Source organism: Melozone crissalis, unplaced genomic scaffold (genome assembly GCF_028551555.1).
Source record: "Melozone crissalis strain CALT ecotype California unplaced genomic scaffold, PUWL_Pcris_2 ptg000018l_1, whole genome shotgun sequence".
NCBI lineage: Eukaryota > Metazoa > Chordata > Aves > Passeriformes > Passerellidae > Melozone > Melozone crissalis.
In genome coordinates, this window is record NW_026535796.1 from 24,266,299 (window position 1) to 24,293,118 (window position 26,820).

At 43.4% G+C, this 26,820-nt stretch overlaps 3 protein-coding genes across 7 annotated transcripts in view; 1 reads left to right on the forward strand and 2 right to left on the reverse strand.

Moving 5' to 3' along the window:
* Positions 1–7,672, reverse strand: part of ZFYVE26 (zinc finger FYVE-type containing 26) — a 46,394-nt gene extending 38,722 nt beyond the window's left edge. For all 5 annotated transcript variants that reach the window (XM_054275803.1, XM_054275806.1, XM_054275804.1 and 2 more), the window contains exons 1-6: positions 7,442–7,672; positions 5,947–6,025; positions 5,196–5,285; positions 2,767–3,319; positions 1,376–1,506; positions 365–529 (exon numbers count right to left, since the gene is read on the reverse strand). In XM_054275803.1, the coding sequence (XP_054131778.1) occupies positions 365–529; positions 1,376–1,506; positions 2,767–3,319; positions 5,196–5,285; positions 5,947–6,025; positions 7,442–7,632 (1,209 nt within the window). In that variant the 5' untranslated portion in view covers positions 7,633–7,672. The remainder of the gene's footprint in view (positions 1–364; positions 530–1,375; positions 1,507–2,766; positions 3,320–5,195; positions 5,286–5,946; positions 6,026–7,441) is intronic.
* A 1,067-nt stretch (positions 7,673–8,739) lies between these two features.
* On the forward strand, positions 8,740–12,143 carry LOC128936969 (galectin-related protein A-like). Its single transcript, XM_054276282.1, has 4 exons — positions 8,740–8,812; positions 10,612–10,700; positions 11,465–11,639; positions 12,000–12,143. Exons 1-4 carry the CDS (start codon positions 8,789–8,791, stop codon positions 12,141–12,143), a joined length of 432 nt encoding a protein of 143 aa, XP_054132257.1. The 5' UTR covers positions 8,740–8,788.
* Positions 12,144–13,387: 1,244 nt separating this feature from the next.
* On the reverse strand, positions 13,388–26,421 carry PLEK2 (pleckstrin 2). Its single transcript, XM_054275372.1, has 10 exons — positions 26,403–26,421; positions 25,212–25,261; positions 21,225–21,389; positions 20,132–20,313; positions 19,323–19,414; positions 18,783–18,970; positions 18,183–18,284; positions 16,753–16,836; positions 15,570–15,648; positions 13,388–14,401 (listed from the first exon to the last, which is right to left on the reverse strand). The coding sequence occupies exons 1-10, from the start codon at positions 26,419–26,421 to the stop codon at positions 14,274–14,276; spliced, it is 1,089 nt and encodes a 362-aa protein (XP_054131347.1). The 3' UTR covers positions 13,388–14,273.
* Positions 26,422–26,820: the final 399 nt, after the last annotated feature.

Sequence of the window (26,820 nt, forward strand, 5' to 3'; positions counted from 1 at the left end):
CACTGAAGAAAATTATATGAAAGAAAGATGCCCCAGCTCTTTTCAAAACTAATCAACGACCATTGCTGTCTTTTCTCTTTATGCTGCTCATGTTAACAGCAGAGGCTGTTTATGAGTTTATGCAAGAGAAACTTTCAGTCTCCTTTGCAGTCATGCTGTCTTCACAGCCAAGAAATCAGAAGAAAAGCAAGTGTCCCTACATAATGTTACCTGCACACGACTGTAATATCTTAGCTTTTTCAATTCCATCTTGAGGAAGACTGACATTCTCACTGAAAACTCCCTGGTTTTACTTGTTTTTGCCAACAAATTGCATTATTTGGACTCAGACTGGGAGACTACCACTTGCTTTCTGCTGATTTACCTGAGTTTTGTGTAGAGTCCATAGCAATGCTTTTGCTGATTCCAAGCTCTGACAATGAGTCCATCCTAACAACACCAGGAGGCGGCTAAGAGGGTTGAATTCTCTCCTCAACAAGCTCTTCAGGCCCGAGTAGTCTTCTCTTTTTAGTAAAGCTAATGCAGTCACCTAGAAAATAAAAGAAAGAAGTATTAATTTTTCCAAAATGTGGAGACCCATAATTCCTGGCAGACTATGTAAGGAAGTAGTCATTTCAGTATCAGCTTCACTAAAATAGTGAAGTTCTGCACCCAGAACTTCCCTAAACTTATACTGTCCAGGCCATCAGCATACTCATTAGTAAAGATGTCATGAGGGAAAAAACCACCATTTTTCAAATGCTTACTGCAGAACCAATTCACATTCCACTCTGTACTATCTTGGCATTCATTCTATTTATTACATTTCTGCCAAGGACATAATGTAAAAGACTTCTACAAGCACATTATGCAAAAGTTGAAACATGCTCAACCTTAAAACCTCACACTTTTAACAGTGACCACCTGTATTCTATTTTATTCTGTATTCTATTTCTTCTATCCTGTATTCTATTTCTTCTATCCATGTACCTACATAAAAACAATTAATTCATAGCAGACTGTTTGCACCACAAATTTTACTATGCAAACTGTTCTCAATGCCCCAAGTCTACCAGCATTAGAAAGGAACAAGTTCAAGGTCATGAGGTAAATCTTGCATCCAACAAAACTACAAGCAGAAAATGAGACTTAAACCCTGAAGATTTAATCTTCAATCTGCATGCAGATAAGCTTTTCCAAAAATCTCACCAGCAGATTTATTGCACTGCTGGAAGTAGGGGAGTTATCACCATTACCTCCTTGCTCCTATTAGTCATCACCCCTGGCAAACATTATTTGAATACAAAATGCTTCTGTGCACCACTGAGATATGTTCAACACAGGGACTGACTTTAGCCTCCATTGGGTTTCCCTTTTAATGATTTTATGGCTGTACCAGAATCTGTTCCAGAAAGTGCTTGCTGCTGCTCAAGCAGTAGAAATAGGCTGTCTTCCAAGAAGGAGCTTCTTTGGGATCTGAGAACAACCTCATCACAGTTTGCTCTGTATCCAGCTGCTCAGATGAACCTAAAAACATCACAACAAGATTACCTTCCAGTAGAGAGGGGTACCTCTGGGAGAAGCATAATTGCTGTTATTTTAAACTGAGAAACACTCAGTATTTCCTCATTCACTAACCAGCTGTTACATGTTACTACTGGGTAACAGGAAGACCAAGCAAAGAAATTTGACAGAGGTCAGACAGAAAACCAGAAAAACTGTATTGACAATCATTAACATAGCAAAAGCCTGGTCAGCACACAGGTTGTTTGCACCAGCTCAAGTCACACTGACTTTCTTTAGCCAAGCACACCCTTATCTCTGAGTTGCATGAATTCTCACTTGTGCTTGGGACACTGCACTACTCCGCAGGGCTTTAGCAAAGACTTGTCCAGCACTGGAACTTCTCAGGTCTGTGCAAAGTGAGACCCAAACTACTCCCAATGAGAGTGAAGGCATGTGGATCTCCATTGCTCTTTCCCCACGAGGAAGCACTAACTCTAGTTACTATCAGAATTTCTAGAGTCTGCCACACTAGCCTGAGCTTCCCTTCAGCCATCCCTGAGTGAAAGGAGAAATGAGGATACAAATCCCACTGACTTACACCACAGTGAACAGAGGTGAGCAAAAAAGGTAGGCATTCTAGCTTTTCCCTCCTTGCTACTTGACTGACAAGGCCATGGGCATCACTTGCCATTCAGCTTCAGTTGAGATCCTCAAAGAATCACAGAATATGCTGAGCTGGAAGGGACCCATCAGGATGATTGAGTTACAACTAAATGCACCAGTCACAGGCAGCTAGACAGAGGCTGTGAAGCCATGGCTGGTACAAAACCAACAGCTGGGCTCTGGCAAGTGAGCAGGTACCAAAGTGCATCTTCCCTCCTGCTGGGGTATCACCCTTCTCCACAGCTCCTTCCAGTTTCATAAGTTTCCTTTTTCAATATTTAGGGGTTTGAACATTTTGGGATTACTGACGTGACTGAACTGCTACTGGCCAGAAATGGAACATACTCCAACACAGACACCCCTGAGCTGGAGGTGAACTAATAAAAACTGCATATATATGGAGTATCAAACTTCAAGTTACAAGCAAGATTTTCATCAAGAGAAATGCTGAGCAGATTAAAATAGAACACAACAAGGTGTGGTACAGGAAGTGATCACAAAACATAGCATAGACTGCAGAAATGTAGGGGAGAGAATCAGTCTTGACTACTTGTCTGTTTAATACCTTAACAGTTTTGGTAAACAGGAGATTAGTACAAAGCAAAAAGTGAAACAAACCTTTTTGTATTGATTTTGACAACAAAAACTTTTCTCTTGTTCTTTCTGTGACAACATTGCTATAGAGGCTTAGCAGGCCATGGCTCTGTTTCCTCAACATGCAGTTTAGTAGCTTCTCTTCCCTCAGTAGGCTCCCCTCAGCCCAGCATACATCCAAGAGCTCCCTGAATAGGTGCTTTATTTCATCTGCTTGATGCTCCACGTCAAAAGTCACTATACTGAGAGCAGCATAAATTGTATCTACTAGTTCTCTTTGATCTAGCTCAGCTGAAAGCTCAGAGCTGCTCTGAAGCCTCTGCAGAGATTTCAAGGAGTCACAAAGGAACTCGACAAAGATGTTTTTCAGAGAGTGATACTGCTGGAGTGAGGAGCAGGGTGTGCTTTGCTCCCCCTGGAAGAACTCCAGCAGGGCTTTTGCCCTCTGGGGAGCCCGCAGCAAAAGCTTCCGGAGAGCTGAAACAACATCCAAACTGAATTTGTGAGAACAGTCATCTCTTCTTTTGCTCTCTGTGATGGGCTTGTTCTGTGTGCACTCAAATGCTTCAAACAGTTCCTGGTAGGAAAATAATAAAAGAGTAAGCCTTTTAGACTACATTAATATATGAAATTAATTATTTAAAAAAATAGAAGAAGCTTGAAAGCAAGCAGATAAATCAATTTGGAAACACCATACTACTAAAGAAATCCACTAATAACGGTTCACTTTGTCCAATATCTTTCCTAGAAGAGTGGATATGCCTCAATATGTAACAAAATACAAAGAATCCTGTAAAACACAAGTACACTATAAAGACCACATACAAGCAAGGAACCACAGCAGTCCCTAGGGGATGGCTGAAGCACTGCCATACTCTACCTCGAAGCAATATCCTAGTGTAACTGTATCTTGATAGTTCTTTAAGAGCATAATGATGTGTGGGGTTTTTTTCTCCTACTTTTCCAGATTTGTACCATCTATCTACCAACTACATCGTCCTCATCAATTTTTAAAATCTGATTAAAACTGACCAAAAGATTCAGAAGCAATCTCATAGACTTAAGCAACAATAATTTTTCTACCTATCAGAAGCAAACCTACAATTTCAGAACTGGCAAGGGGAAAACAAACAAACAAAACCACCCAATTAACCCACCCAATAAGAGTTGGGAAGGTAAGGGACAAGCCAGTTGAATAGCACTCAAGAAGTACTTTTGGCACTCCTAGAATTATGTGAGTGCTGTCCTTGCCTCAAAGAGACACCTCAGAGATTACATAGGGGAGAGGTGGATGGAGTGCACAAAGAATGAGAACAGAAAACAAGACCACAATACCTTTTTTTTTAATATTATTTGCTGGATCAAAATGTAACTCTACCTACCAACATGCCTCTGACAGAAATTGTGACAAAGATATGAGATTGTTGAATCTCATGTTTCTATGCAACACTGGTGGATAGTGCAACAATGGTGGAATCATTCATGACCTCAGAGGTGAGATGGCAACATGAACAGACTTCATTATTCATTAACAGACTTCAAAGAGATTTATTTTAATCAACATTCAAGTATACTTTGCTTGCTTTCATCCTGTAATTGCTAATTCTGTATCCTTAGTGAAATACTGAACAACTTTTGCTAAGCTGAAATAGTCCCTGAATATAGTAAGTTCATTTTCCTCCTAAAATACAGACAAACCAAAAAAGAGTATCTTAAAGGAGTTACAATCTGTAGAACTAGAAGCAACACCTTATGACATTTCACACACCACATCAGATCCAAATCTGTTGTAACCAACATCGAATTAGGACAGTTCTACAGATAGCAACTTTGCTGATATTCTGCTCTATACTTGCTTTTGATATAAATCCATCTTTGCACATTTCCACATACTTCTCAAATATATCAGCCTGCATATTTTAATTAATAATAGAAAGTGGATCCTGGACCTCAGAACACATGTCATACCAATCCCTAGGCAACGTCAGCAGTAATAGCAGAGCATCCAAAAACTTCCAGAAGGGGGAAAAGGGGTGCATAGGAGATGAAAATTAAGATCTCCGAAGAAAGAAAAAGAAAATACACATACATTTAAAACGTGCTTACTGACTACAGTTTATTTGGGCTCTCTGTGGGTTGTAGGTTTATAATTATTACAGGTGTCTATGGACTGAAGGCTGTGGCAAGCAGCTGCAGTCAGGACTGATGTGTGCTAAAAAAGGCACGTAGAAAAACCTGTTCCTTGCCTGCCTGCAGCCTCCACTCGAGCCAGAGAAATCACTTGCAGGCACAGATTAACTTCACAAAGGAATCTGAATTACACTCTCTCTTAGTTGCCTAGAAGATTAATAACACATTAACATCTCAGGCAGTTAGCAGGAAACATTAACTTCGATCTGATGAAGCTGGGCATACTGCAGAACAAGAAGAAATAGGACACAGAAGCAGCTCACCTTTAGGACTTCCTCAGAGACATCTTTCTGTAGCTCTTCCAAGAACAACAAAAATTCTGTTTCTTTCCGAAGAGCAACTGGAACAGTTTTCTGAAACCAATAAGAATGGGAAATGTATTAGTCAATAAAACTTCTATTTACATTAGCATATAAACATAATCATAACTATTTAATTAACACTTTGAGGCAGACTGAAATATCTCTCTGAAGTAATCTAGTCCTCAATTAAAGGCTATTCCAGTTAGGTTCTGCTCTCACACCAGTTGATTTTATTTATCCACACATTTGGGAACAGATCTCATCAAGAATCACAAGACCATCATATACTCAGAATGGAAAGAAAAAATGCAAGTCCAAGTAGTGCCAAGGACAAATTGCTTTTTTAAAAAAGTATGCATATCCCTCAGAATTGTCTGATGCCTCAGCCATTTAATCTTTACTGTAAGAGAGGTGCTGCACAAATGCAGAAGTTGATGCACTCCTGATTTTCGTTTACATGAATGTGAAAAGCTAAAATGTTAACTTTGAATATCTTTTTTAAAAACTGCTAGTTTTTCTTCAGTGTGAATATTACAGTTCTTTCTTGATAAATTTGTTAAATGCAAAAGCAGTGCATGTCTCCAGACACCTTAAGAACTTAATTCCATGAAACATGGGAAAGCCTACATTTAAATAAGCAACTAGGGAGTCATTCTGGACTTGGAAGTCAGAGCTATAAAGTGCATTTGGAATCATGAAGATGTTTCTGTACCTGATTCGTGGCAAGCCATTTTTCCAGCACAAGAAGCCAAAGCCATGCAGCTCTCGATGGGCTAGAATTCTGTCCACATCTACAAAAGCAAGGGGCATACACAGGGGATTACACAAGGTTGTCTCCATATCCAAGATCCACAAAAACATCGTCAGAGATCATTTTGATTTTGTATCTCTTTGAGTGAGATAAAAACAAAGACAAGTAAGTAGCCAAAGAAAAAGGAAAACAATGCAGAGAAACCAGAATGTTGGTGTTCCTGCACATCAACTCAGCGACTTCTGCTGTGCAAAAACCTGCTTTTAGATACACCAAATACTACTAGCATAGTTCCTCAAAACAAAGAAGCTAGTTCTGGTCCAAAGTTCAGTCTGTACTGCTCTCTTTGAGCACTTCAGCAGATTTCGTTGAAATGTGACCACTTGCCAAACTCTGCTATTTCCTGTTCTGTCTATTTCTACCAAAAAAATGAAGCGAAATTTTAGGCCACAGCACCCAAATGCAGCTCTATATCCAAATTAAAAATGAAGCAATTAAACTAATTAAACAAAGAGTCCTTCTAATTTCCATCAGCATTTCACATCCTCCAGTACTTCAACATTCCAAAGCCTACACAGCTGGGAACATATTCAGTACTGTCAAAGGGACCAGGAAAAGGAGAAAGCACATTATTGTTTCCTGTCCTTTAAAAATCTCAGCACTACTAACTAAAGCCTTTAAATGTGATAGCCCAGCTATTAAAGATCAAAAGATTGAAAATTCTTATGTCTCAGTGGTTGTTGGCAATATTCATCTAACCACGAGCACACCTTCCTCCAGAGTCCTTCAGCTGCTGTCAGTGTAAATTGTCTCTTAGAACCCTTATCATCTGATTAGACAGGGGGAATACCAATGTTCCCTGAATCGCTAAAAAGTCACCCTTCATACACACCTAACTGAAAAAATAAAAAGTAAGAGATAAAAAGTAACTGGGATTGAGTAAAATGGATGCCATTCCAAAATACAGTGTGAGAGAAACAAGAAATCAACAGCATAATTTGAACTTCTGGGAATTGCAGTTTTAGAAATTAGGAGATTTTTCATGAGTTGCAAACAAGTTAACATTTTAAATAACTTCACCACTGATCTTGGTGGTTCCATTTCTAAACTAACCGAAGTTCAGCGTCAAAGAAACATAATTTCAAGAGATGGTCCCTTTCCCTCGGTAAAATCTAACTAAATCAGTTCTGAAATGCTCCCAAGTAGTTTTAAGCTTGTATCAATCACCATATCAGCTATGTAAATGCACACAACTCGTTATCCCGGGGGGATGGGCAGCCTGCTAAGTTCTTGGTCAGTGATAAGACATCAAAGCTCAGACAACAGCATCACAAGACACCTCAGCACTGAAGTGCTACTTCCCTGATTCTACCTGTGTCCGACAGCCAACACTAAGCCAATTGCTCCTCCCCATTTCACACTCAAGTCCACGGAACCAGAGCAGTACCTCACCTACCTTACCGCCACGGGACAAGCCACCAGAGCCTGAAGAATCGCCTCCACCTTCGCGGGGCCGTCCCCGTGCCACCGGCTCAGCTGGGGCACGCAGGCCTGGGCAAGCTCCCAGTGCCCGCGCCGTACGCACTCACAGAAAAACCCGAAAAGACGCCGCAGAGAATCCGCCTCTTCGTTCCCAAAAGAATGCATCTTCCCGGGACCACGGGATGACCCGGGCCGGGGTGACACACACGAGGGCGATGCCGCGCTCCCTGGCGGGGCACGGCGCGGCCCCAGCGGCGCTCGGCTCTACGACACCGCCCCGGCGGCGCCGCCCCTCCTCGCCGCCATCTTGGGCGCCGCCTCAGCTGACCGCACCGCCGGCCGGGCGCGCGGGCAAGGCGCCCGCCCATTGGCCGAGCCGGGGCGGAATGTAAATAAACCGCCATGTTTGGTTGGGGCGCCTGACGCCGCCGAGAGAGCCCGGGCATGGCAAGCCCCGCCCCCAGTAACCACGCCCCGTCCCCGCCCCCACGCGCCGGCTCCGCCCCTTGTTGGTGCCTCGCGAGGCTTTGATTGGCTCTCGCCAGAAGCTCCGCCCCCCGTGCGGACGCCGGGGTCCGTGAAGGGGCGGGCGGCTGTGGGTGCGGGTTTAATCGTAAATACACCCACACACAGCTGCGGAGATGCATGTACACGTGTGTGTGGGAGTATAGGTACTCCCTGTACAGCTGTATGACCCTGTACATACACTTCACTCTGGTACACATATACATACATATATATATATATATACACACACCCCTCTACAAATATATATGTGCGCATCTACACTGTATACAGTATATATAGGTATATACATGGGGTATACAGACCTACATGTAGGTGTATGTATAAGGCTGTAAATTGTATATAACGACATATATATGTATATATATATATGTAGTTATGCATTTGAGAGAGCAGAGTGTCGGTATCAATAAATAAATGAACTGGGGTTTGAATGTATTACATATACAAGTATGCATATGTAGAACAGAGTATCTAACGGGTAGGTTGTGACCCCTGACCCGGAATGTTCGCCACTCGTATGAGATGTGCAGGCGCAGCTCCCGGTGCCGCTCCCCGGGCGTCCCCCTGGCCTCGCGCCGCGCCATTTGCGAGCCTGCCCCTCACGGGACCGGCCGCAGCGGGAGTGACTCAGCTGCTGGGCTGGGTGGCGTCCAGGCAGTGTTTGGCAGAGATAAGACCCCCCTCAACATCCTCCCTTTATTCCGGGCTTTTTGTTTGCTTTTGTCCTGACACGCAAAACAAAAACTCCGCCGGGGACTGCAGCGGCGAGGCAAGTGTAGGAGGGAGAGCGGTGATGACAGAGGAGAGGTGTGCCAAAGTAAGTGACCAAGTCAGTCCCCAGGGCTCCTGAATGGAAAATACGGGATGGGAGCTGTGCCCATGTGCATTCGCTGGGACCCACCCACAAACTCTGCAAGAAGCTTGCAGGAGTTTCTACCATTGCTTCCTACATCTTCCCGAGAGTTTCTCACCTGTACAGTTAACTAGGTGTCCACACAGAAATGGTGTGTGGGCAGTCACGCCTCCGAATTTTCTCCAGCCACGCTGGATGAGCTGTAACTCTTGAGACCATGTGGCTGTCATCTGTTCTGTTCAGTTCTGATACCCTGTGCCTTTAGTGATGGTACTTACTATGGTGCACCTCCGCACAAACAATTTTGCTATGTGCACTTTCAGTTTGGGGTAGTATTTTGTATCTTGTCTCCAGGCAAGGAAGAAGCTTTAGTGGGACATGAGACCTTTATGAGCATGAACTTCATTTATCCTGAGATCTTTGATGCTTATTACCTGCTTTCTAATTGCTTTATCCAGTTTAAAGTATCTCCCTACAGTCAGATTCTTTACTTGACAAGCAGTTTCCTTATGTAAGACCTGTCAAGTGCTTGATGCATTTCTTTTGTTACAAAGTTCAAAACATACTTGCTGGAGTCACCTGTACAATCCTGCAAGAGTAAATTTACATCATTAACAATTAGTACTGCTGTCATTTATGAAGGTAAATTTTAAAATTATTCTTCCAATATTGACCTTCTTAGGAATTAAAGGTTTATTATATATCTGTGAAGCTCTAAAGGTAGCTGGATGGGAATATCTAAGTGGGAAAATAAATTGTACAAGGTCATCTTAGCAGAAGACATAACTAGAATAATAAAATTAGGAAACGAGGTACAGGAAAAACAATTTTTTATCTTGAATTTGTATGCATATATTGTGCAGGTCTTCTAGCAAAACTGCCTGAATTTTTACCTTGGAACACTGGAACGATAAAGCTCTTTTTATCTCAAACAGGGTCTGTTGTGCCTTGCCTTGGAATATTATCAGTGTTACGCAAGCTGCTAATAACATTTAGTGTTTTACAGCAGCTTCTTTCTAAGTGAATCTGCATGGGGAGTGATTACAAGCTGCCCTGTAGTATTCTGTCATTTGCATTTTAAAGCCATTTCTGAAAATGAAGCCTCAAAACATCCTTAGCAATTGTTTCCAAGGTCTCCCTCTTTAATATTTCCATGTCAGCTATGGCCTGTATTAATTCCTCTACTGACCATCAAAGCTGTTAGAGAATTGCTTGGGAAAAGCAAATGTAGCTCAGATCTTTGGGTGCAGCTTGCAACTACAGGTCTCTGTGAACAGGACAAAAGCAGATCCACCCAGAAGCCTTTTTTTGCCTGTGAAAAAGTGTGACTTTTCAAAGTGACTGCCACAAAAGGACTGGGATTGCCTGTGAGGATGTGGTCAACATGCAGTGGCAGGGCAGAATCTACGCTGCTTTTACAGTGGGGGGCAGAGCCTGCCTGGCCTGGTGTAAAGCCTAATGGAGCCAAGTCAGCCCACCAAAATCTGGTAGCAAATTTGAGGTGGCAGGACAGAGGAGGTTCAGGCAAAGTCTGCACCACACATCATGCTGCCACAAAGCTTCTCATCTGCTGAGCAACTGGAATGCTGTTACCAGATTTATTGTGTCATCAGAGTGCAAGAAGTACTTTGAGATGGAAATACTTTTGAGTTCTTTTGTACATATAAAAATAAACCCAAGTTATATCAGGTGATCAAAGCAGCTGTTAAAGCTGGTTTACCCAAAGCATGACCCACTGAAGCCATTTTCACTGTTCCCTGCAGGTGGAGCAGTATGTTGGTGAGATTAAAGGTGGCCTGAGACCAACCATGAAGCTCACAGTCATAGGCATGGTACACGCCAAACCCAAGAGGTAGGTGAAGGGACTGCTGGGGGCTTCACCCTGATACACATGCTCCTACCTGTCTTCTAAATTCAGACACTTTCTTGGAGGTATGTGCTCTTTGAAGGAAGAAAATCAAACAAATTAACAATTTATGGCCTTATTTAACTTTCCTGCATTCAGACTAAGATTACAAGGTCAGGGAGGAGTTCACTGTTTGGCCTTTCTGACTGCCCTGACAAGATTTTCTACTCCTTCCCCTTGTCTAATGTGAACTGAAGGGAACACAAAAGTTGCATTTCTCCTTCAGAAAGAGGTGCAATTCTCAACCTGAATCTTGGTTGTCTGTGGGGGGTTGAAATCAACACCATTTAAAAACCAGTTTAAGCACAGGAGGTGGAGGTTCATTGCTGTCTTTTAGCTGGATAACAGCAACTCTGCTCGTCATTACACTGTTTTGGCATCTACAGCTATCAGCTCCACTGCTTCCACTGGTGAAGAGTATGCCATAACCTCTTTTAGAACACAAATGAGTACATGTTGAAGGGTTTGATTTCAGTCAAGACAGAGGGAAAGCAACATCAGAAATCACTAGCATTCTACTGGATACTGGGGCAGGAAACAAAGACCAGCTGGGTCTCATCCCTTTCTCCAGCTTCTAAGCCTGTAGAAGTCCTGTGTTTCAGTCTGACGTGGAAACAACAGCTGTCTCTAGTCTCTATAAGCATCTGCCATGTTCACCATGTCCTTTCATATTTCTGAAAGTTCCAGTCATTTAACAGATCTTTTTTCAGCTTTTCAGTAACCCTGCTCTGTGATCCAGTGGATGCCAACAAAGATGTTGGGCTGTTATTCACAGTTAACTTCAGTGAGAAATCCATCACTCGAAATGCACGAATTGCTGGGAAATGGGGAAGAGAAGAGAAGACTATTCCCTACTTTCCATTTACAGCAGGCGACACGTTCAAGGTAATTTTCAGGTACTATGAATAGGTAGAGAAAAGGAGGGGAGAAAAGCTGAAGGCTGTGTATATGGCCGCAAACAGCCAGCCACTGACATTGCCAGGTTAACTAGTCTAGTGTGGCACAGACAGCAACAGTTCAAGCCCTGATGGGAAAGAGGCATCCCTTTCTCTAATCGCAGTTGGAGTATTCACTGGAGCTCTGCAGTATCATCTTAGGAGAGGGTAGGTTATTTATCAGAGGCATTTCAGAAGAACTGGTAGACTTTGTGCTTTGCTATCCATAACATTTAGTTCTAAGTCCATGCTGTTGAAATCAGCCCTGCTGCTGATCTCTAACACCCTTCCCTGTCCCTTTCCACTGCAGATGGAGCTCTTATGTGAACACCAGCAAATACGAGTCTTGCTGGATGGACGGCAGCTCTGCGACTTCACTCACCGCGTTCAGCCTCTGAACTTGGTGAAAGCTTTGCGGATCTCAGGGGACATCAAGCTTACCAAAGTGGCTTGAAAAAAGGAGACCAGGATATCACCAGAGGACAGAGGAAGATGTACTTTCTCTTGCCTCAGACATGTTTTATCTTTTTCCCCTGGCTGATTCTGGGGAGTGGGAACTGTATCTTTTTAATTCGCTGATGTGTTTGAGATACACACTTTTTTCCCCCCATACATACTCACAGCAATTGCAGAGCTATATCTGGTCTGAATAAATCTCAAAGCCTTTGCTGAGAAACACTTCTGGCTGAAACACTCCCAAACTGCAAGATTTATGATGTTATGCAATATCTCACATCCTTATGGCTCCTTACTCCCTCAGGCATGCCAGGAGGCAGAGCTCAGTCCTCTGTGGTGGGTGGCTGTTGTGACTAGAACTGGGCATTATGCAGGTGGTGGGTCTGAGAAAAGAGGAGATTTTCTTATAAATGAATTAGGGAGTCTGATGGGCCCCAGCAAGGCTCACGTTATCAGGAGGGAATTGCTTTTCTTGGAAGCTCTGCTCAGTCAGCACAAAAACATCTGTGCCTTCCAGCAGAGAGCAATAAATGCCTTACCTGCCTTACCCTGTCTCTTCCAGGCAGCTTTTCCAGAATTGAAAGGTTTTGACAGCTGTGGATTTCACAGTCTTCTCTGGACCAGCCCTAGGAAATGGTATCTGCAGCTGAAACTGCACTGCCCATTCTTGTTCTTGCATATGATTAAAGCTGCACCTTTGCTGGAAAATTTCTTTATGAGCTTTCTTAAATATTTGAATGCATGCAATGTTATTTCATTGCTGTGGCTTTTGAGGAAAATCCTAAATGCATGGCTATTCTAATAAATAGCAAGCATGTATCATATTCTGCCTTTGGTGATGAAGGGACTTCTTTTTAGTTGTACACAATTCAGAGAACAAAACATCTGTACAGAAACGAATCTGTGGATAGAGGATTATCAAATTCCTCTATGACTTCAGGGAAGATATTGAGCATGCTGCCTTTTTGAATGCTCTGCAAAATCTGGCTGTCAGATACAGGTACTCAGATAAAACAAACTTTATGGAAATAGTGTATCAGCAGGCTGATTGGGTGTTTGAAGAATTTCCTACATTCCACTTTACCTTCTAGTGTCTCAGTTTATATACAAATCTAAAATTATAGTGTATTAAACCATTATTTTTCATATACTCAAACTGACCTCTGAGAAAAAAACACATCTCTAAAAAGCACAGGATATTCAAATGCATGGGGTTTTTTTGTTTGTTTGTTTGTTTTTTTAATATTTAATTACACCAAAGACAAGTTTAGTAGACAAATAATGGAAAAAATAATGACTTAAGATAGAAAAAGCAATAGTGAGGACTGCTACTATAGTTCTCTGTCCAAATGGTGCCCCAACATAAATGGACTTACGGTATTTATCAGAAGGAAAAGTCTTGGTTTTATGGATGAGGAATTTCTTCCAATATATTCAGCACCAGAAATTGTCTGGAACTTCCACTGGTCTGCTTTGATACTCAGGATCCTATTCTGATGTGGGACCTTGCCAGCATAAGAGTAATCTATATGGGTGAGGAGCAGGATCTTTTGTTCTTTTCCAGTCTAACAGAGAACTAAATAGTAGAGCAGATGGATGGACAGACAGACAGACCCCTTGTTTGTTTTGCAATGCATATTATCCTGGCAGCTGGGCTGTGACTTAGCACAAGATTCGTGTGGTATGCCGAGAAAGGCAGCCTCAGCCACCAGCACCTTTCATGACTTGGATGTTTCAGTCTTAACTAAGTTTATGAGCCCCTTTATAAAGGGGGAAGGAGCAAGACAATTCTGCTTTAAGATAAAGCACAACCTGGATCTGTCAGACGTAGACTGAATACTTGCACAAAAGATCCTTTTCTTCCATCTTGGAATATCTTGACATTTCTTCGTAAAGCCCCATTTGTCTGTGTCCACCTGTTTTGGTCTCTTGCTTAGATGGTAAATTCAAGGGGAGGAAATTCTGGATCTACATGATTTGGTCTGCATGGTCTCCTAGGACCTGGTAGGCGTTATGGTGATTCAAATAATGAACATTGGCTATCAAGGGAAAAACAACACTCCTGGACAACATGAGCAGGAAGTTGGTCACAAATGTGGTTTGTCATTTGGCATGGAGTCCACATTGCTCATGTCAGCGGCTTGATTGCCTCAATCCACTGCACTCGCTCTGCCTTGGAGCTGGCCTGGATGTAATAATGAATGTCATTTTTGGTGATGATTTTGAAAAGGTTGCCTTGCACATTGCCTTTCACTCCTGCAGAGAAAAAAAACCCAACATGTCAGGAGGGTGCACAGAGAAAATCTTTCTGGCAGATATGAAGCTTCGTAAGAATTTGAATTTCATAAATTAGGGAATCAAATCTTTCCTTTTTTATTATGGATAAGACATCTAAAGCTTTTGTGTCTTTGATGTCCCTCTTCAAAATCCCTGGAATTGTTCAAGGCCAGGTTGGATAGGGCTTTGAACAAACAGGTTAAGTCGAAGTTGACCCTGTCTCTGGCAGGGAGATTGAAACTAAATGATCTTCGGGGCCCCTTCTAACCCAAACATTTGTTGATTCTGTGATTCTATGAAAATGTAGTATAGAAAATCTTGCCACAGATTGTATGAACTACTGTGCACTCTACAACATATCTAAAATAGTCTCTGTTTAGGTGGAGACTATTACTTGAGTTATACACTGAATGAATAATGAACCCCTACCATTTTGCATGGTAGATTAGATTTTCTCCTGCCCATAGCTGGGTTCCTTTTAGCAAGGAGCTCTATTGTTCATCATGTGCCCCTGCCCCCTAGACCAAAGCTTTTTCAGACCTTCTCTTTAGAAAGATGTTCTGTCCTTGATATCTACACATTGTGCTTACTGTCATAAAATAAATTGCTTTAATAGCAGAAACACTTATCTATGAGGCTGAGGCTCTGGACAAATGCCTGAGCTAAGCCTACACTCCAGCAGAACTGGTTTTTTTATTGCTGTCTTTATGTCTCCCCTACATTTGGGTTCTAGCAGGTCAGAAAGGAAAAGGTAATAGAGTATGTTGAGAGGACACAGAAATGGATGGCATCAGAAGATGCCTCAAGACTTCGAGTTAACATCCAAAAAGAAAGTGGTTTCTCTTTGTCTCTTAACTCTGGAATATTAATCAGTCTTAGGACTGTCTCAGAGGTCATATGACTAAGAAAAGCCCATATAAAGAGAACATCCAAGATACGTAGAAATGACACTAAAAAAAAAGTCCCCTTTGCTGTGGACAACCCAGCAGTACAGGGACTTGTGACATGCCTCTTCCCTTGCTTGAAAGGGAAATGGAAAGTCAGCCCACCTGTGCATATGAGCAGCCACATATACAAACCCATACCCAAAGACTGTGTTGCTACAGCATACATATAAATGTGTGACAGTTCAGAGGCTTGTGCTCACCTGCTGGGACTCCATTGTCCTCCAGAGCTGAGACAAGACAGCCACGAAGAGAGAATCCACCTACTGGCTTGTTATCTTCCTGCAAAGAAAAAGGAAACAAGGCATAGCTGGAAAACATCATCATTTCCCAGAGCACATGCATCACTTTTATGAAGTTGGAGACATAATAGCAGTTTGGTTTTTCCAGGCATGAAACATCTATGTCACAAGAGAAATCAATTAAAACATGTAGTTAAAGGCATTGGTATATTTTTTCAGTCCCAGATGTTTCTCTAATGCAGCTGGGCATGGTGTACATCCATTAAAAGCACAAATGTAGGCAATCACACTTCAAATGTACGTATGGTTTTATCAATAACAACATACTGAATTATATATATTTCTGTAAGTATTTAGCTTGCTGCTTTGCACTGAGACTGTATGGGGAAAATCTGGTTCTTTTCCCTAGTTGGCTGTCACTCTTGTTTCTTGCCTGCAGGCTCTGCAGTTTCAGCTTATAGCCTTACAAGGACAATTTGCAGTGAAAAAAATCCCCAAAACCCATGTAGGAACAGGAAACAAAAAATGAACTGGCTCCATAAACTCTTTTCACTGATATGTCATTTCTATTTGCTTTAAAAGTCACATAAAGCATTTCTGTACATGTTCTTCTTGCAATCCTGTTTGGCTTTGTGGAACCCCAATTATCTGAGTTGCTCACATTGATTATTACATTCATGAACATAAATTCTACTTTTCATGAGAAAGTTTAAAAATGAGTAGTAGAAATTCTATACATACTATGGCATTAAGAAGACCCTATTCAGTGCTGGAATAAGGTTGTAAAAAATCTCAGCACCAGTATGATCCTCAAACAGTAGGATTTCAGCCCAGAAAGATCACAACCCAGGAAGAAAGCCTGCAGGACCATGGTCCCAGAGTGCGAGGGTGCAGCAAGAGAGCAATCCCAAGAACAGGGAGCTGCTGCCCAGCTAAGGAAAAGGAATCTCACTGGGAAAAAGGACAGAAAATGCAGGGCTACAAAATCCTGAAAGGACAACCTCCTAGGGTGAGGCCAGAGAAATCTAATTCCTGGAAACGGATAGAGGAACCCAGAGTGACAGAAACATTTACAGTGTAACTGTGTCTTCACTAAAATGTTTCTAAAAGGATTTCTGGGGATGGTAACTTCCCACTCACGTACCTTGGTGGGATCATAGTAGTGCAAGAAAGCAGGATCAGCTCTCAAAACAAATTTTCTCACCTTCCAGTTTTTCCTCTTGTGCCCCTGCAAAATGGAAGAATTAAAATTACTACCTTGTGAAATGACCATTTTCCTGCAAGCTGAAGGGGAGACATAAATACCAAAACAAGAGGGTTTGGACCCAACAGAGAAAAATATTTCCTAACATCTTGGTAATTCCCATGATCTTCTGCTTATCGTTCTTCTTCATATATTGACAATTCCTTTATCTCTTCCTTCCCTGTGCTGAGAACTAAGAAAGCAGAGTGACAGGAACAAATGGTTATATCCCTCATTCCTGCTTTTCATTTCAGATTAAATATGGGTTTCAGATTAAGACCCCATGCTGTGTGACCCAAAGGGGTTGTTCAAGGTCCTTTTGCAGCTCTTTACTCTTTCACCACAGCCCTGTCGCTGCTGCCAGGCCTGTGCCAGGCCCTGGGAGCATCCCCTCTCCTGGAAGTTTGGCGCTGGGATCAGGGCCAGCCCGGGGCTGGGGCTGCTGGGGGCTGTCCCTGGCTGCTGCCGCCCATGGGCAGGGGCTCCTGGGCAGCTCTCATGTCCTGTGCTGCTGGAGACTGCCCTGCCAGCCTGTGGGGATCCTGCAGCACCCTGCCAACCCTCATGGAGCCCTGGCAGCTGAAGGAGGGAGGGTTGGCTTGGGAAGCAGCTGGTCATCCAGTTTGCACAACACTAAGGGTGGGGCTCTGGGTACAAGGCTTCAGAGTAAAAGTGAGGCCATGCAGTGCAGGTAGGATTCCTTCTGCCTGTGGCTGTGTTATGCTTTGAAAGAGTGATTTACCCTCATCTTGTTCATAGCAAGTGTTGGAAACTACATTTTGCAGACCAAGGGTCAGATCTTGGAAACAGTTATTATCAGCAGGTACTTGTGCCCAAAAACATGTTTCACCACCACCAAAGCACCCATGTGTACATGATGACTGCCCACAGGTAAATGTCCACTTCATACAAAGGTCAAGCTACTCAGCTTTGAAATTTGTCTGTGGCCAGCAACACATCCTCACTGTTGACACCACCTGGATGGGATAGGTTAAACCAAAGCACTGGTGGCTCTGCTTGGAAGTGGATGTAACACCTCTGGTAGGATTTGGAGTTAGTGTGGTACTTCTGGTTATGATGCTGTTTTGTACCTTTCAGTATATGCTCAATATGGACAGAATATCCAATTAATCCTGCCTGAGCAAGTTCCATAGTTCACTCCTTTATAACTGGATACTCTTAACTGCAAGATCTCAAGTACTGACAGGCACATTAGTTCTGCTGAGCACATCTGTCCAGCCATCATTGTACAAGTCACATTTACTCTCTAAGAAACCCTAAGAGCTGTACTGTTCCTTATGTTCTGGGGCAGGTTCCAAGACTATGCTTACCTGTTTCACTAAGAATCCTTGCTTCACAATTGTGCCACTTAATTCAGAGATGTTGAAATGGACCTCTTCCTTGGAACTAGTATTTTTCTTACTGCTCTCAGCCTGCAAATAGGGAAAAGACAGTTCCACTGTTGTTTTTCATTTAAACAGACTTTTAAGTAGAAAGTTCTGCATTTTATTTTCCTTAGCTATTTTCAGCTTATATTTCCTGAGTAAATTCTCTTCCATAGCTCTGCTGCTCAGCCTTGTAGGACCAAGATCCACAGGCAACAAATTACAGTTGTACATCTGTACATGTTGGGTATAAGTGCTGTGGCCTTGAGCTGTAGCACAACTACAGCACTGCCTGCAATGCCTGTAGACACAGCGCTGCACTCCAGGGACACACCTCTTTTAATGCCCAATTATGTAATTTGTAGATCCCTCCATATCCACGTAGCTATTTGGCTCCAGCAAAAGTGCCAGTGTTAGTACTACTAAAAGACTAGAGCTGCTCCTTCTGCAGATTTCCTTTTTGATCCTGCACATTTGCCTTTGGAGCACCAAACCAAGTGTGTGACGAGGGAGAGGAGGTGCCTGTGTGGGAGCTGCATCACTCACAAACATGTACAGAGCGGTGGAGTCGTCGAGGAACTTCTCAGAGGGGTCACTGGAGCGTGTGGCCTCGGTGCTGCGGACTCCCACGGGCCTGAGGAAGTTCTCATCCATCAGCATGGATGCCAAGGTGACGGCCTCGAATCGTGACACAGCAAAGCTGTTGGAGATGAGCCAGTCCACCAGGGCAGAACCTGCAGGAAGAAAGGCAGCTCTCATACCAAGACAGTGTGCTCTTCTGAGGGTAGGCAGATGGTCTCCTGCCACACAGGCTTTCACTTGCAGAAACATTTTGGCACCATCCCAAAGATTGTCAGAGAAATGCAAAGTTGACCAAAAGTCTGGGGTTCTAAGTATGCTTCCATACATCCAAAGAGCAAGAGAGAAAGGTGTTGGAGAGCTTGGCTGCACTGCCAGGTTCCACTGGGCCAGAGCTTATCCCACTATGAAGGCAGTGCAGTAGCTCCCTTGTCCCTGCAATGTGGCATATCAGATGTGAGGTGGCTCTGATATGTACTGAGGTGGGTCTTTGCCTGCCAGATGTACCTGTGAAGGTCTCTTTGTATCTGTTGCCTTGATCCAAATTGCGGGTCAGCTTAATTCCAGTGCTGCTGTCATACATTCTCTCCACTATATTGCTGCAAATGAGAGCACAGCACAACATCAGCAGGTGAAAAAGACAGGCAGAAATAGCTGTATACTTTCTGTCAGTGCCAGGGGTGTCCTCATGATTGCCCACATAAAGATGGGAGGTATTCTAGGTACTCCCCCAGAAGCACTGTCCTAAGTACATTCCAGGGAAACTTTATTCTCCCAATGGCAGCACTAAACAAGATGCCTCACAAAGTATCTTTCAATTCAGAGCACTGCAAACTGATCCATAGTCAGCCCAATTTACCTGTTCAACACAAATCAAATTAACGTAAGACTTCTGTTTCTTAATCAGTGTCCATTTGTTTAAGTGTTCTCTTGTTTAAGATGAGGCACTCTAAAGTCCTAGTCTGGATTCCAGAGACCAGCTTTGAAAACTCAGCAGGGCACAAAGCACCACGTGGTGCTTCCCTGATGTTACATCCTTTGAGGTAATACATCTCCCCAGGGAGAACATTTGCTGCTGACCAGGAAGGTCTTTAAGCCAGCAGTGAGGCGCCTGTGCAGAACCCACATACTCCCAAAAGATGATGGCCAGGAAAAAGCACATTCCCTGTGCAAACCTAGGGCAGCCAGTTCAGGGGTTCATGGCCACACAGGAGCAGATCTGTGCAGAAAGGAGCTTCCCTTGGCCCTCCCCATCCATCAACTCAGGCACTTTGCAAACCACAGCAACAACAGAAGGAGAAATCATATACACTTACTGGAGGCTGATATTTTCTAGCAGTTTGAAAGAGTTCTTCATTCTGTGAAGTTCTTGTACCTGTACTGGATGACCAGCATGAATAGCTCCAGTGATGTCCAGAGCCCAAGAGTCACGTTCCTCCCTGGAGCAACATTCAAGGAAATAGTCTGTATTGGTTTTTGTCTTTAGTTTGATGAGTAGCTGTGGAGAAAGAAGGACAAAGCAATATCATCATTTAGCTATTTTGCTCCTCTTGCAATTTTCTTTTTTTAGCATTTGCCCGAGTGACACAAGTAAGTCTGACAGTGCATCCCACCTGAGCAGTTCAGAGCAACTCTTGTTCAGAAGGATGGTGGGCACAAATCTGGGCTGTTTTTGGTGGGATTTTTGTTGTTGTTTGTTTGTTGTTTGTGGGAGTTTTCTGTTTGGTGAGGGTTTTTTGTTTTGTTTTGGGGTTTTTTTGTGGGTTTTTGGCTCTTCTATCCCCCTCAAATCCCTGGGTTTTCAGTTATAGACATGGTTTACATGGATGGAGCTCCTGGAGAAGAGAGCAGACCACACAGATATCCCACACAGAGGAAATATGCATTGCTGCTACCTATAGGAGAGCAGAAAAACACAGGAGGAACATTTTCTTCCAGAGTCTTCTTGCTGAAAACTTTCTACAGCAGCAATATCCCATTGCTGAAGGAAAAAGGAGTCTGATCTGGCTGCCTGGGAGCACCCCATGGATACCCAGGCTTTAAGGCAACTACCACAGGTGGTATTCCCTTTTTTCCCCACCCTCCTCAGGTTCTCTAGGGGTGTTCATGTCCTCTCTCCACACACTGTTGGGCTGATGCACTTACATTTTTTTCTCCTCGCTATATGTACAGGAGAAGTGGTTGGGGTTGTGTTTTTGTTAATAGCTGACTCACATTTGGGCACACACTGAGGGAGTTCAGTGCTTGTCCTGGTTACACTGCTAGTGGCAGCTTGCTTTTGGCTGGGCCTAATTCTGGAAGCACCCCAGTGGTATGGTTGAAGTAGTGGAAGCCAGGAGGAGAGGAAAAGATAGGAAAAAGTTAGAAAATGAGTGACATAGAGAAGAGATACATTTTTTTCAGTCATACCGGTCTGTTCTCATATTCCAGGCATGGACAAGTGATAGTGCAGCCATCCAGAAGGATCCTGCCCTTTGGAGAAGGCTCCTTCTTGCCTCCTTCAATTTTGTAATACAGCAGCTTATCCTGGAGCAGAACGAACCATCTCACTTTCCAGTTCCGAACAACGTGTCCCTGCAGGGGGAGAAATCCACATAACTGATTGTACCACAAGCACTGAGAAATAGCCACATTTTCTTCTTGGCTTCTTGTATGAAAAAAAGCACAAGAAGTCATTGTGAGTCCTGTTCTCCCTGAAATACACATTTTAAGTAACAAAATAGCACAGCTCCATCACCATAAAATCACAGAGGGATAGAAAAGTGCTGTGCTCTTTCTTCAGCCTGGAGAACTTTGCTGGCGCAAATTGTTTCTTGTAAAAACTCACAGGAATTATCCCAAAGAGCTGATGTAGGTTCACACCTGTCTGCTGACAGCACAGGCTAAATCCAAAATGTGTGAGGGCTCTTGGCAACCAGCTCCTCCTCTCTGGTGACCTTGAGTGCTGTCTTTTTTATTTTGATGTGGCTCCAGGTGCCAAGTGGTTTTGCAAGAGCTTTGCTGGGTGAATTGGCTTTTCCTCACATCTTCCCCTTACTGATAATGAGAAATTCATTTCAACCCCATCTGTCTCCAACTTCCTGGGCTAAAACATTCCCTGCGCTACTGGTTCCTGTAAAGGAAACATGCTTTTTGATGACAAAAGACTGAATGAAGCCTGCTGTTGAATGTCTCATGGATTATGTAATACAGACAAATCCTCCTATTTTCCCTCTGTAAACAGCCCCCAGCTCTCTTTATTCTGGTTAAAGGACAGCAAAGCCAGTGAGGGCTGACACTGGCAGGCTTAGTCCTGTCTGATGGTGTCTGGTCCAGCTTGGCTGTGCAAGAAGCTGACTTGTGTTTCTACAGGGGATGGAGTGTTACAGCCAGCAGGCAAAGCAGGGGGTAAAGGAAGCTCTGACACCTGGGATAGGGTGGGCATGGCTAGAAAAAAGAAACATGCAAGGTCCAGTTATGGCATGAATCAAAGCTCATCAGCTCTCTGTAAATAAAGGGGAAACCCAGCAATCTCCAAGTAAAGGTGGAGTAACAAGTCTCTAAAATCCAGGGCACTGTAGATCCAATGTTTTCTAGTCTATACTAAATACAATTTATCTATCTCAGGTTTGTTCTCTCCTTCCCTTTGTGTTCCTCAGGTTGTTTTTTTTTTCACCTGTTGTAAAGTTACTTGGCCATTTTTCCTGTATGTTCTTTGCTATGGCTCTATTCTTTGCTTCTGGAAAATGTTCTCTTTTCTCAGGAGGTTGCCTTACCTTTTAAAATTTATCTTTACCTAATTCCACACATTCACTTTATATTTATAGTGCATTACAGTACATAATTCTGCCATTTATAATGCATTTAGATAATCTCCTTGCTTCTGTTCTCTTCTTGTGAAAGCCCTGTTTTCATTACCTGATCCCATCCCTTTCTCCTTTTTTCTCTGTGGATCCCTGGTTCCCTTGTCCCTTAGTTTGCTTTAGTTGTCCCCTTTGTGCTCTCCTTCCTGCCAAGCTGTGTATTTGGGTGATGTTGTACAGACTGGCAGTCACAGTTCTGTGTGCTGCCAATCGCCTATTCCTCTCACTCACTTGGTGCCTCGGCTTCCCATTTGAATTCAGCAGCCACTTAAGAGCCAGAGTACAGCTGCAGCCCAGAGAGGAGACTGGCAGCTGGGATGCTCTGCCCTTGCTGCAGAAGGCAGGATGGAGAACAGCCCCTTTTCCACACAGAACTTCACTTGGCCAGTGTCTGGCCGGGAGCCCTGCCAGGAAAACTCCTGACCAGGATTACCTTCATGTTAGCACCAGAAACATTGCCACGTACTGCACAAAAGCATTTCCCTAGGCGTGGCAAAGCTTTGAACAAACCTCTCAATCACATTTTTTTCTATGAAATCAAGGACCGTATTAATCATTGAGACAGATTCTTGGTACCAAAAGCAGTTAATGCCCCTTGCTAAATCGCCTCCTTGTGTTCCAGCAATGATTGACTCGGTCCTACAGGGAGAAGTATTGGGAAGGTTGAAATCTTTCAGCTCTTTTCATCACATTTTGGCTAGAATTTTCTAACAGTACTGCTTGAGGAGAGTGGAAAAAATAAGTTATTTCAAGTTTGCATTGCTTTGATCCCCTTCAAAGAGGGGATCAAAAAAAAGGGGTCGTTTCTCCATTCTCTTACATGAAATGGGAAGCTCTGCACGGACACGTCACTGAAGAAGGCACAAGCTATCCTAACCCAACCAAAACTTCTCCTTCTCTCCATCCTGCCATGGTGGCCCCCCTGCTGCCGCGGGTGCTCCCTGAGCACAGACGTGTGTGAGGTGCAGCCGTACTGGCTTTCCAACACCTGAGGAATCAATCCCGATGGCTAATTCACCTTCCTCTGCAGAAATGCCAGCACAGGGAAGCTTGCGGGCGGGTAGGGGACAGCCGCAGGTCACGCAGCTCCCCCGGGAGGCACCTGCACAAGGCTGGAGGAGCCCCTTTCCCAGGAGCCCCCGACCCAGCGCCCCGCGGGCTCGCCCCGCTCCCTGCTCAGGAGCTGCTTCATGTCGGAGCGGAGCCGCCCGGAGGGGAACAGAGCACTCACCCGTTTGACCAGGAAGCCCTCCTTCAGCACTCCAGCTTCTTCCTCCATCGTGGCAGGCAGGGAACAGAGCAGAGCCCCCGCCGAGAATCGCCTGAGCCCTGGCAGCCTGTCCCTCTGCACAGGATTTGTTTAAGAAAGCTCATTTTTCTTTGCTCCCCTCCTCCAATGTGACGCACTCTCCCTCTCCTGGTTTTTTCCCTCCCTCCCTACCTGTGAGATATTAGTTAAACAGCGAGCTGGCTGTGATGTTTTACCTGCCCTCGGGGAAGTAAAACAAAGGGATGTCTAAAAGGGATCTTGAAAGAATTTCACTGAATTTAGTAAAGCAAAAAACCACCACCAAGCGAGCTGGCCAAAATAAACAGCTAGAAAATGACAAATCAGGTATTGCATGGGAGGGGGAAGCAGAATTTTAAAACGGCCTTCCTCAAAACTTCAGACTAAACAACTACCACCTAAAATTTCTCATCTAACAAACCCATCTCTCAGTTCTACAGATTAGCACAACTTGTAAGTGTAACATTCAGGATATTATGATTACAAGGAGACTCTCACAAATCTTACAGTAACTTTTTGCTGAAAATTTATTTTCCCAAAGAAGCTCCAAAGCACCTAAGAGTCCACTCTACTTTCAGTGACCCCTTCGTATATAAACCAAGATTCTCAGCCTAATATTCTAAATCTCTACATAAGCAGGCTTTCAGTAAAGCAGCCTGATCCTTGAACACTGCAGTGACCTCTTGTACCTCCTGAATGCCTTGAAACAGACTGCCTTTTGTGTCTAAAGGCAATCTCAGATGTTTATTGTATTTCTGAAGACTTTAGCCACTGTGACAAATCTGTTTAATATGAAGTAATATTTTAGAGAGTGCTGCTGTTCTGAAATAACAGCCTTTTCTGTACTGTCAGCATTCCATGACTTGACTCTCACTAAAATTAAGGTGATGAATGTGGGCAGAGCTGTGGGCTGTGATAAGAAATACAAGGTAGAGTATAGCAAATAAACAAAAGCACTCGTTGCTATGTTAAGAGTCCAGAGGTCAAGTAAGACTAAGTGACTCCAATATCAAGGGGCACACTTTCATGCACTAAGGAAAAGGAACAAACAAATAATTTCTTTATACATTTTTATAACTTTTATAACTTGCTAGGAATAGCAAGACGCTGAAGATTTGAAACCAAAATTGTGCTGGAGACAACCCAGAGAAGAGTCCTGCAGAGGCCATAAGAATACAATGGCCTCTAAACACTGCTGGAAGTTAGAAAAGTTGATTCTATATAAAGAGAAAACATGCTGGCTGAGATTTCAAAAGCAGAAATTACCTGTGTAGCTCCTACTGTACCTCTTTTGACTCTTGGGAAAAGGCAGGCAGCTACCAGGCAACAGGCTCAGTAAGTCATATCCCAGTATGTTTGCTCTTCAGTCCACCTAAAGTACAGTAACAGAACACTTGGAAAAGTACTTTGTGCTGCTGGTATATAATATTTTCAAAGTTATCAATGGAAAATTTTGTAGTTTTAAAAAATATAACTGTTGCCTTAAATAAAGAAAATTAACCAAACCAAATGTTCTTTGTTACTTGAAAAAATAATCTCCATCTCTGTAGTATATATATATATATTTGTAGATAAAAGCTGTATTCAGAAGCAGAATCTTGGGGGAAAAAAACCCTGATAAAGCCAGCAAGAAAAAAAAAAAAAATCAGCTCACCATGTTTTGTACATCAGAATTACACTGGAGGGGAAAAAACCCCCAAAAACTCAAGTCCAGGTTCACAACAGACATTACTGCTGCATGCATTTCCTGGACACGCACTCTTTATATAACCAGCTTCAAGAATACATGTTCCACAGTTTGGTATTTGAGGTTTGACTTCACATTGTTCAGCTTGTTACTGCAGGCAATTTAGTCAAGGTGCTATTTCATGCTAGGGAGGACAGGTAGAAGCTTGCAGGGGGCTCTGGCTCAGACAGTGATCTCAGAATTGCTCCATAAGCAGTCCTCACTGAAGATCTGACAAGCTCCTTTTCTCCAGCATGCAGACCACCCACAACCCTGCAGACAGATCTTGGCAAAATTAACATTAGCAACAAAGAATTCTATTGTCAAACTGCTGGTGAAAGGTGAAACAAACCTTGATTCAGCTGGACATTAAATAACAGGTTTTCTATCAACTACTTATATAGAGCCTTCACTTCCTTCAAGACTTCGACTCAAAAGTATTTCTTCAGTACTTTGGATATTTATGATAGACACACCCCTTCCTCTCTGTCTCATTCTGTAGTTAATCAAGGTTGAAAAACTGCCCCTGTACTGCTCCCTGAGGCTGAGTAAACACAGATCTTTCAGGGTCAGGTAGTATAAAATGAGTCAGTAGATCTGAGCTGTCTGATTCATGCAGGGGCTGGGAACGCAGGTTCTGGCATTGAACCTTCCGGTGGAAAAGGACATGCTTTGATCTGGATAAACTTAGGGAGCTCTACATCACATCTTCTGAGGGCCTTAAAACTCACTGCAGACAAGAGCACCCATTTCCTCAGGCAGGGTCCCATTTTAGAGTGCTTTCCACATCAATGTAGTATTGTAACAAAAAAAGAGCAGTTAAGTGCTTGACATTTTCTTGCCTTTGAAGTGACTCCCAAATTCTTTATATGCTATAGAATTTAGAATGGGATGGCCAGAAAGAGTTGCCTTCAAGACCACAGGATGCTACTCAGGCATTCAGGGGAGGGAGAAGCAGCCCCACAGTTCTGAGTGCAGGCTGTGCTGTTTCAGCTGGCACCTCCCACTCAGTCCTTCAAGAAGTCTCACACAGCTGATTCAGGAAACCTGCCCAAAGGAAAGCCCCGTCCCATGCTCTGCTGCACCCAGCGTGTATCATCATGTCACACACAGCACTGGGGCACTACAGACACCACAGTTTTCAAAGCA

Coding starts and splice junctions, on each gene's coding strand:
- LOC128936969 (XM_054276282.1), top strand. CDS start 8,789: ATGACAGAGGAGAGGTGTGCCAAA. Junction 8,813..10,611: donor CAGAGGAGAGGTGTGCCAAA/GTAAGTGACCAA, acceptor TGTTCCCTGCAG/GTGGAGCAGTATGTTGGTGA. Junction 10,701..11,464: donor GTACACGCCAAACCCAAGAG/GTAGGTGAAGGG, acceptor ATCTTTTTTCAG/CTTTTCAGTAACCCTGCTCT.
- PLEK2 (XM_054275372.1), bottom strand. Junction 18,285..18,782: donor CCACCGCTCTGTACATGTTT/GTGAGTGATGCA, acceptor CCCTATTTGCAG/GCTGAGAGCAGTAAGAAAAA. Junction 16,837..18,182: donor AAGGATTCTTAGTGAAACAG/GTAAGCATAGTC, acceptor TCCATTTTGCAG/GGGCACAAGAGGAAAAACTG.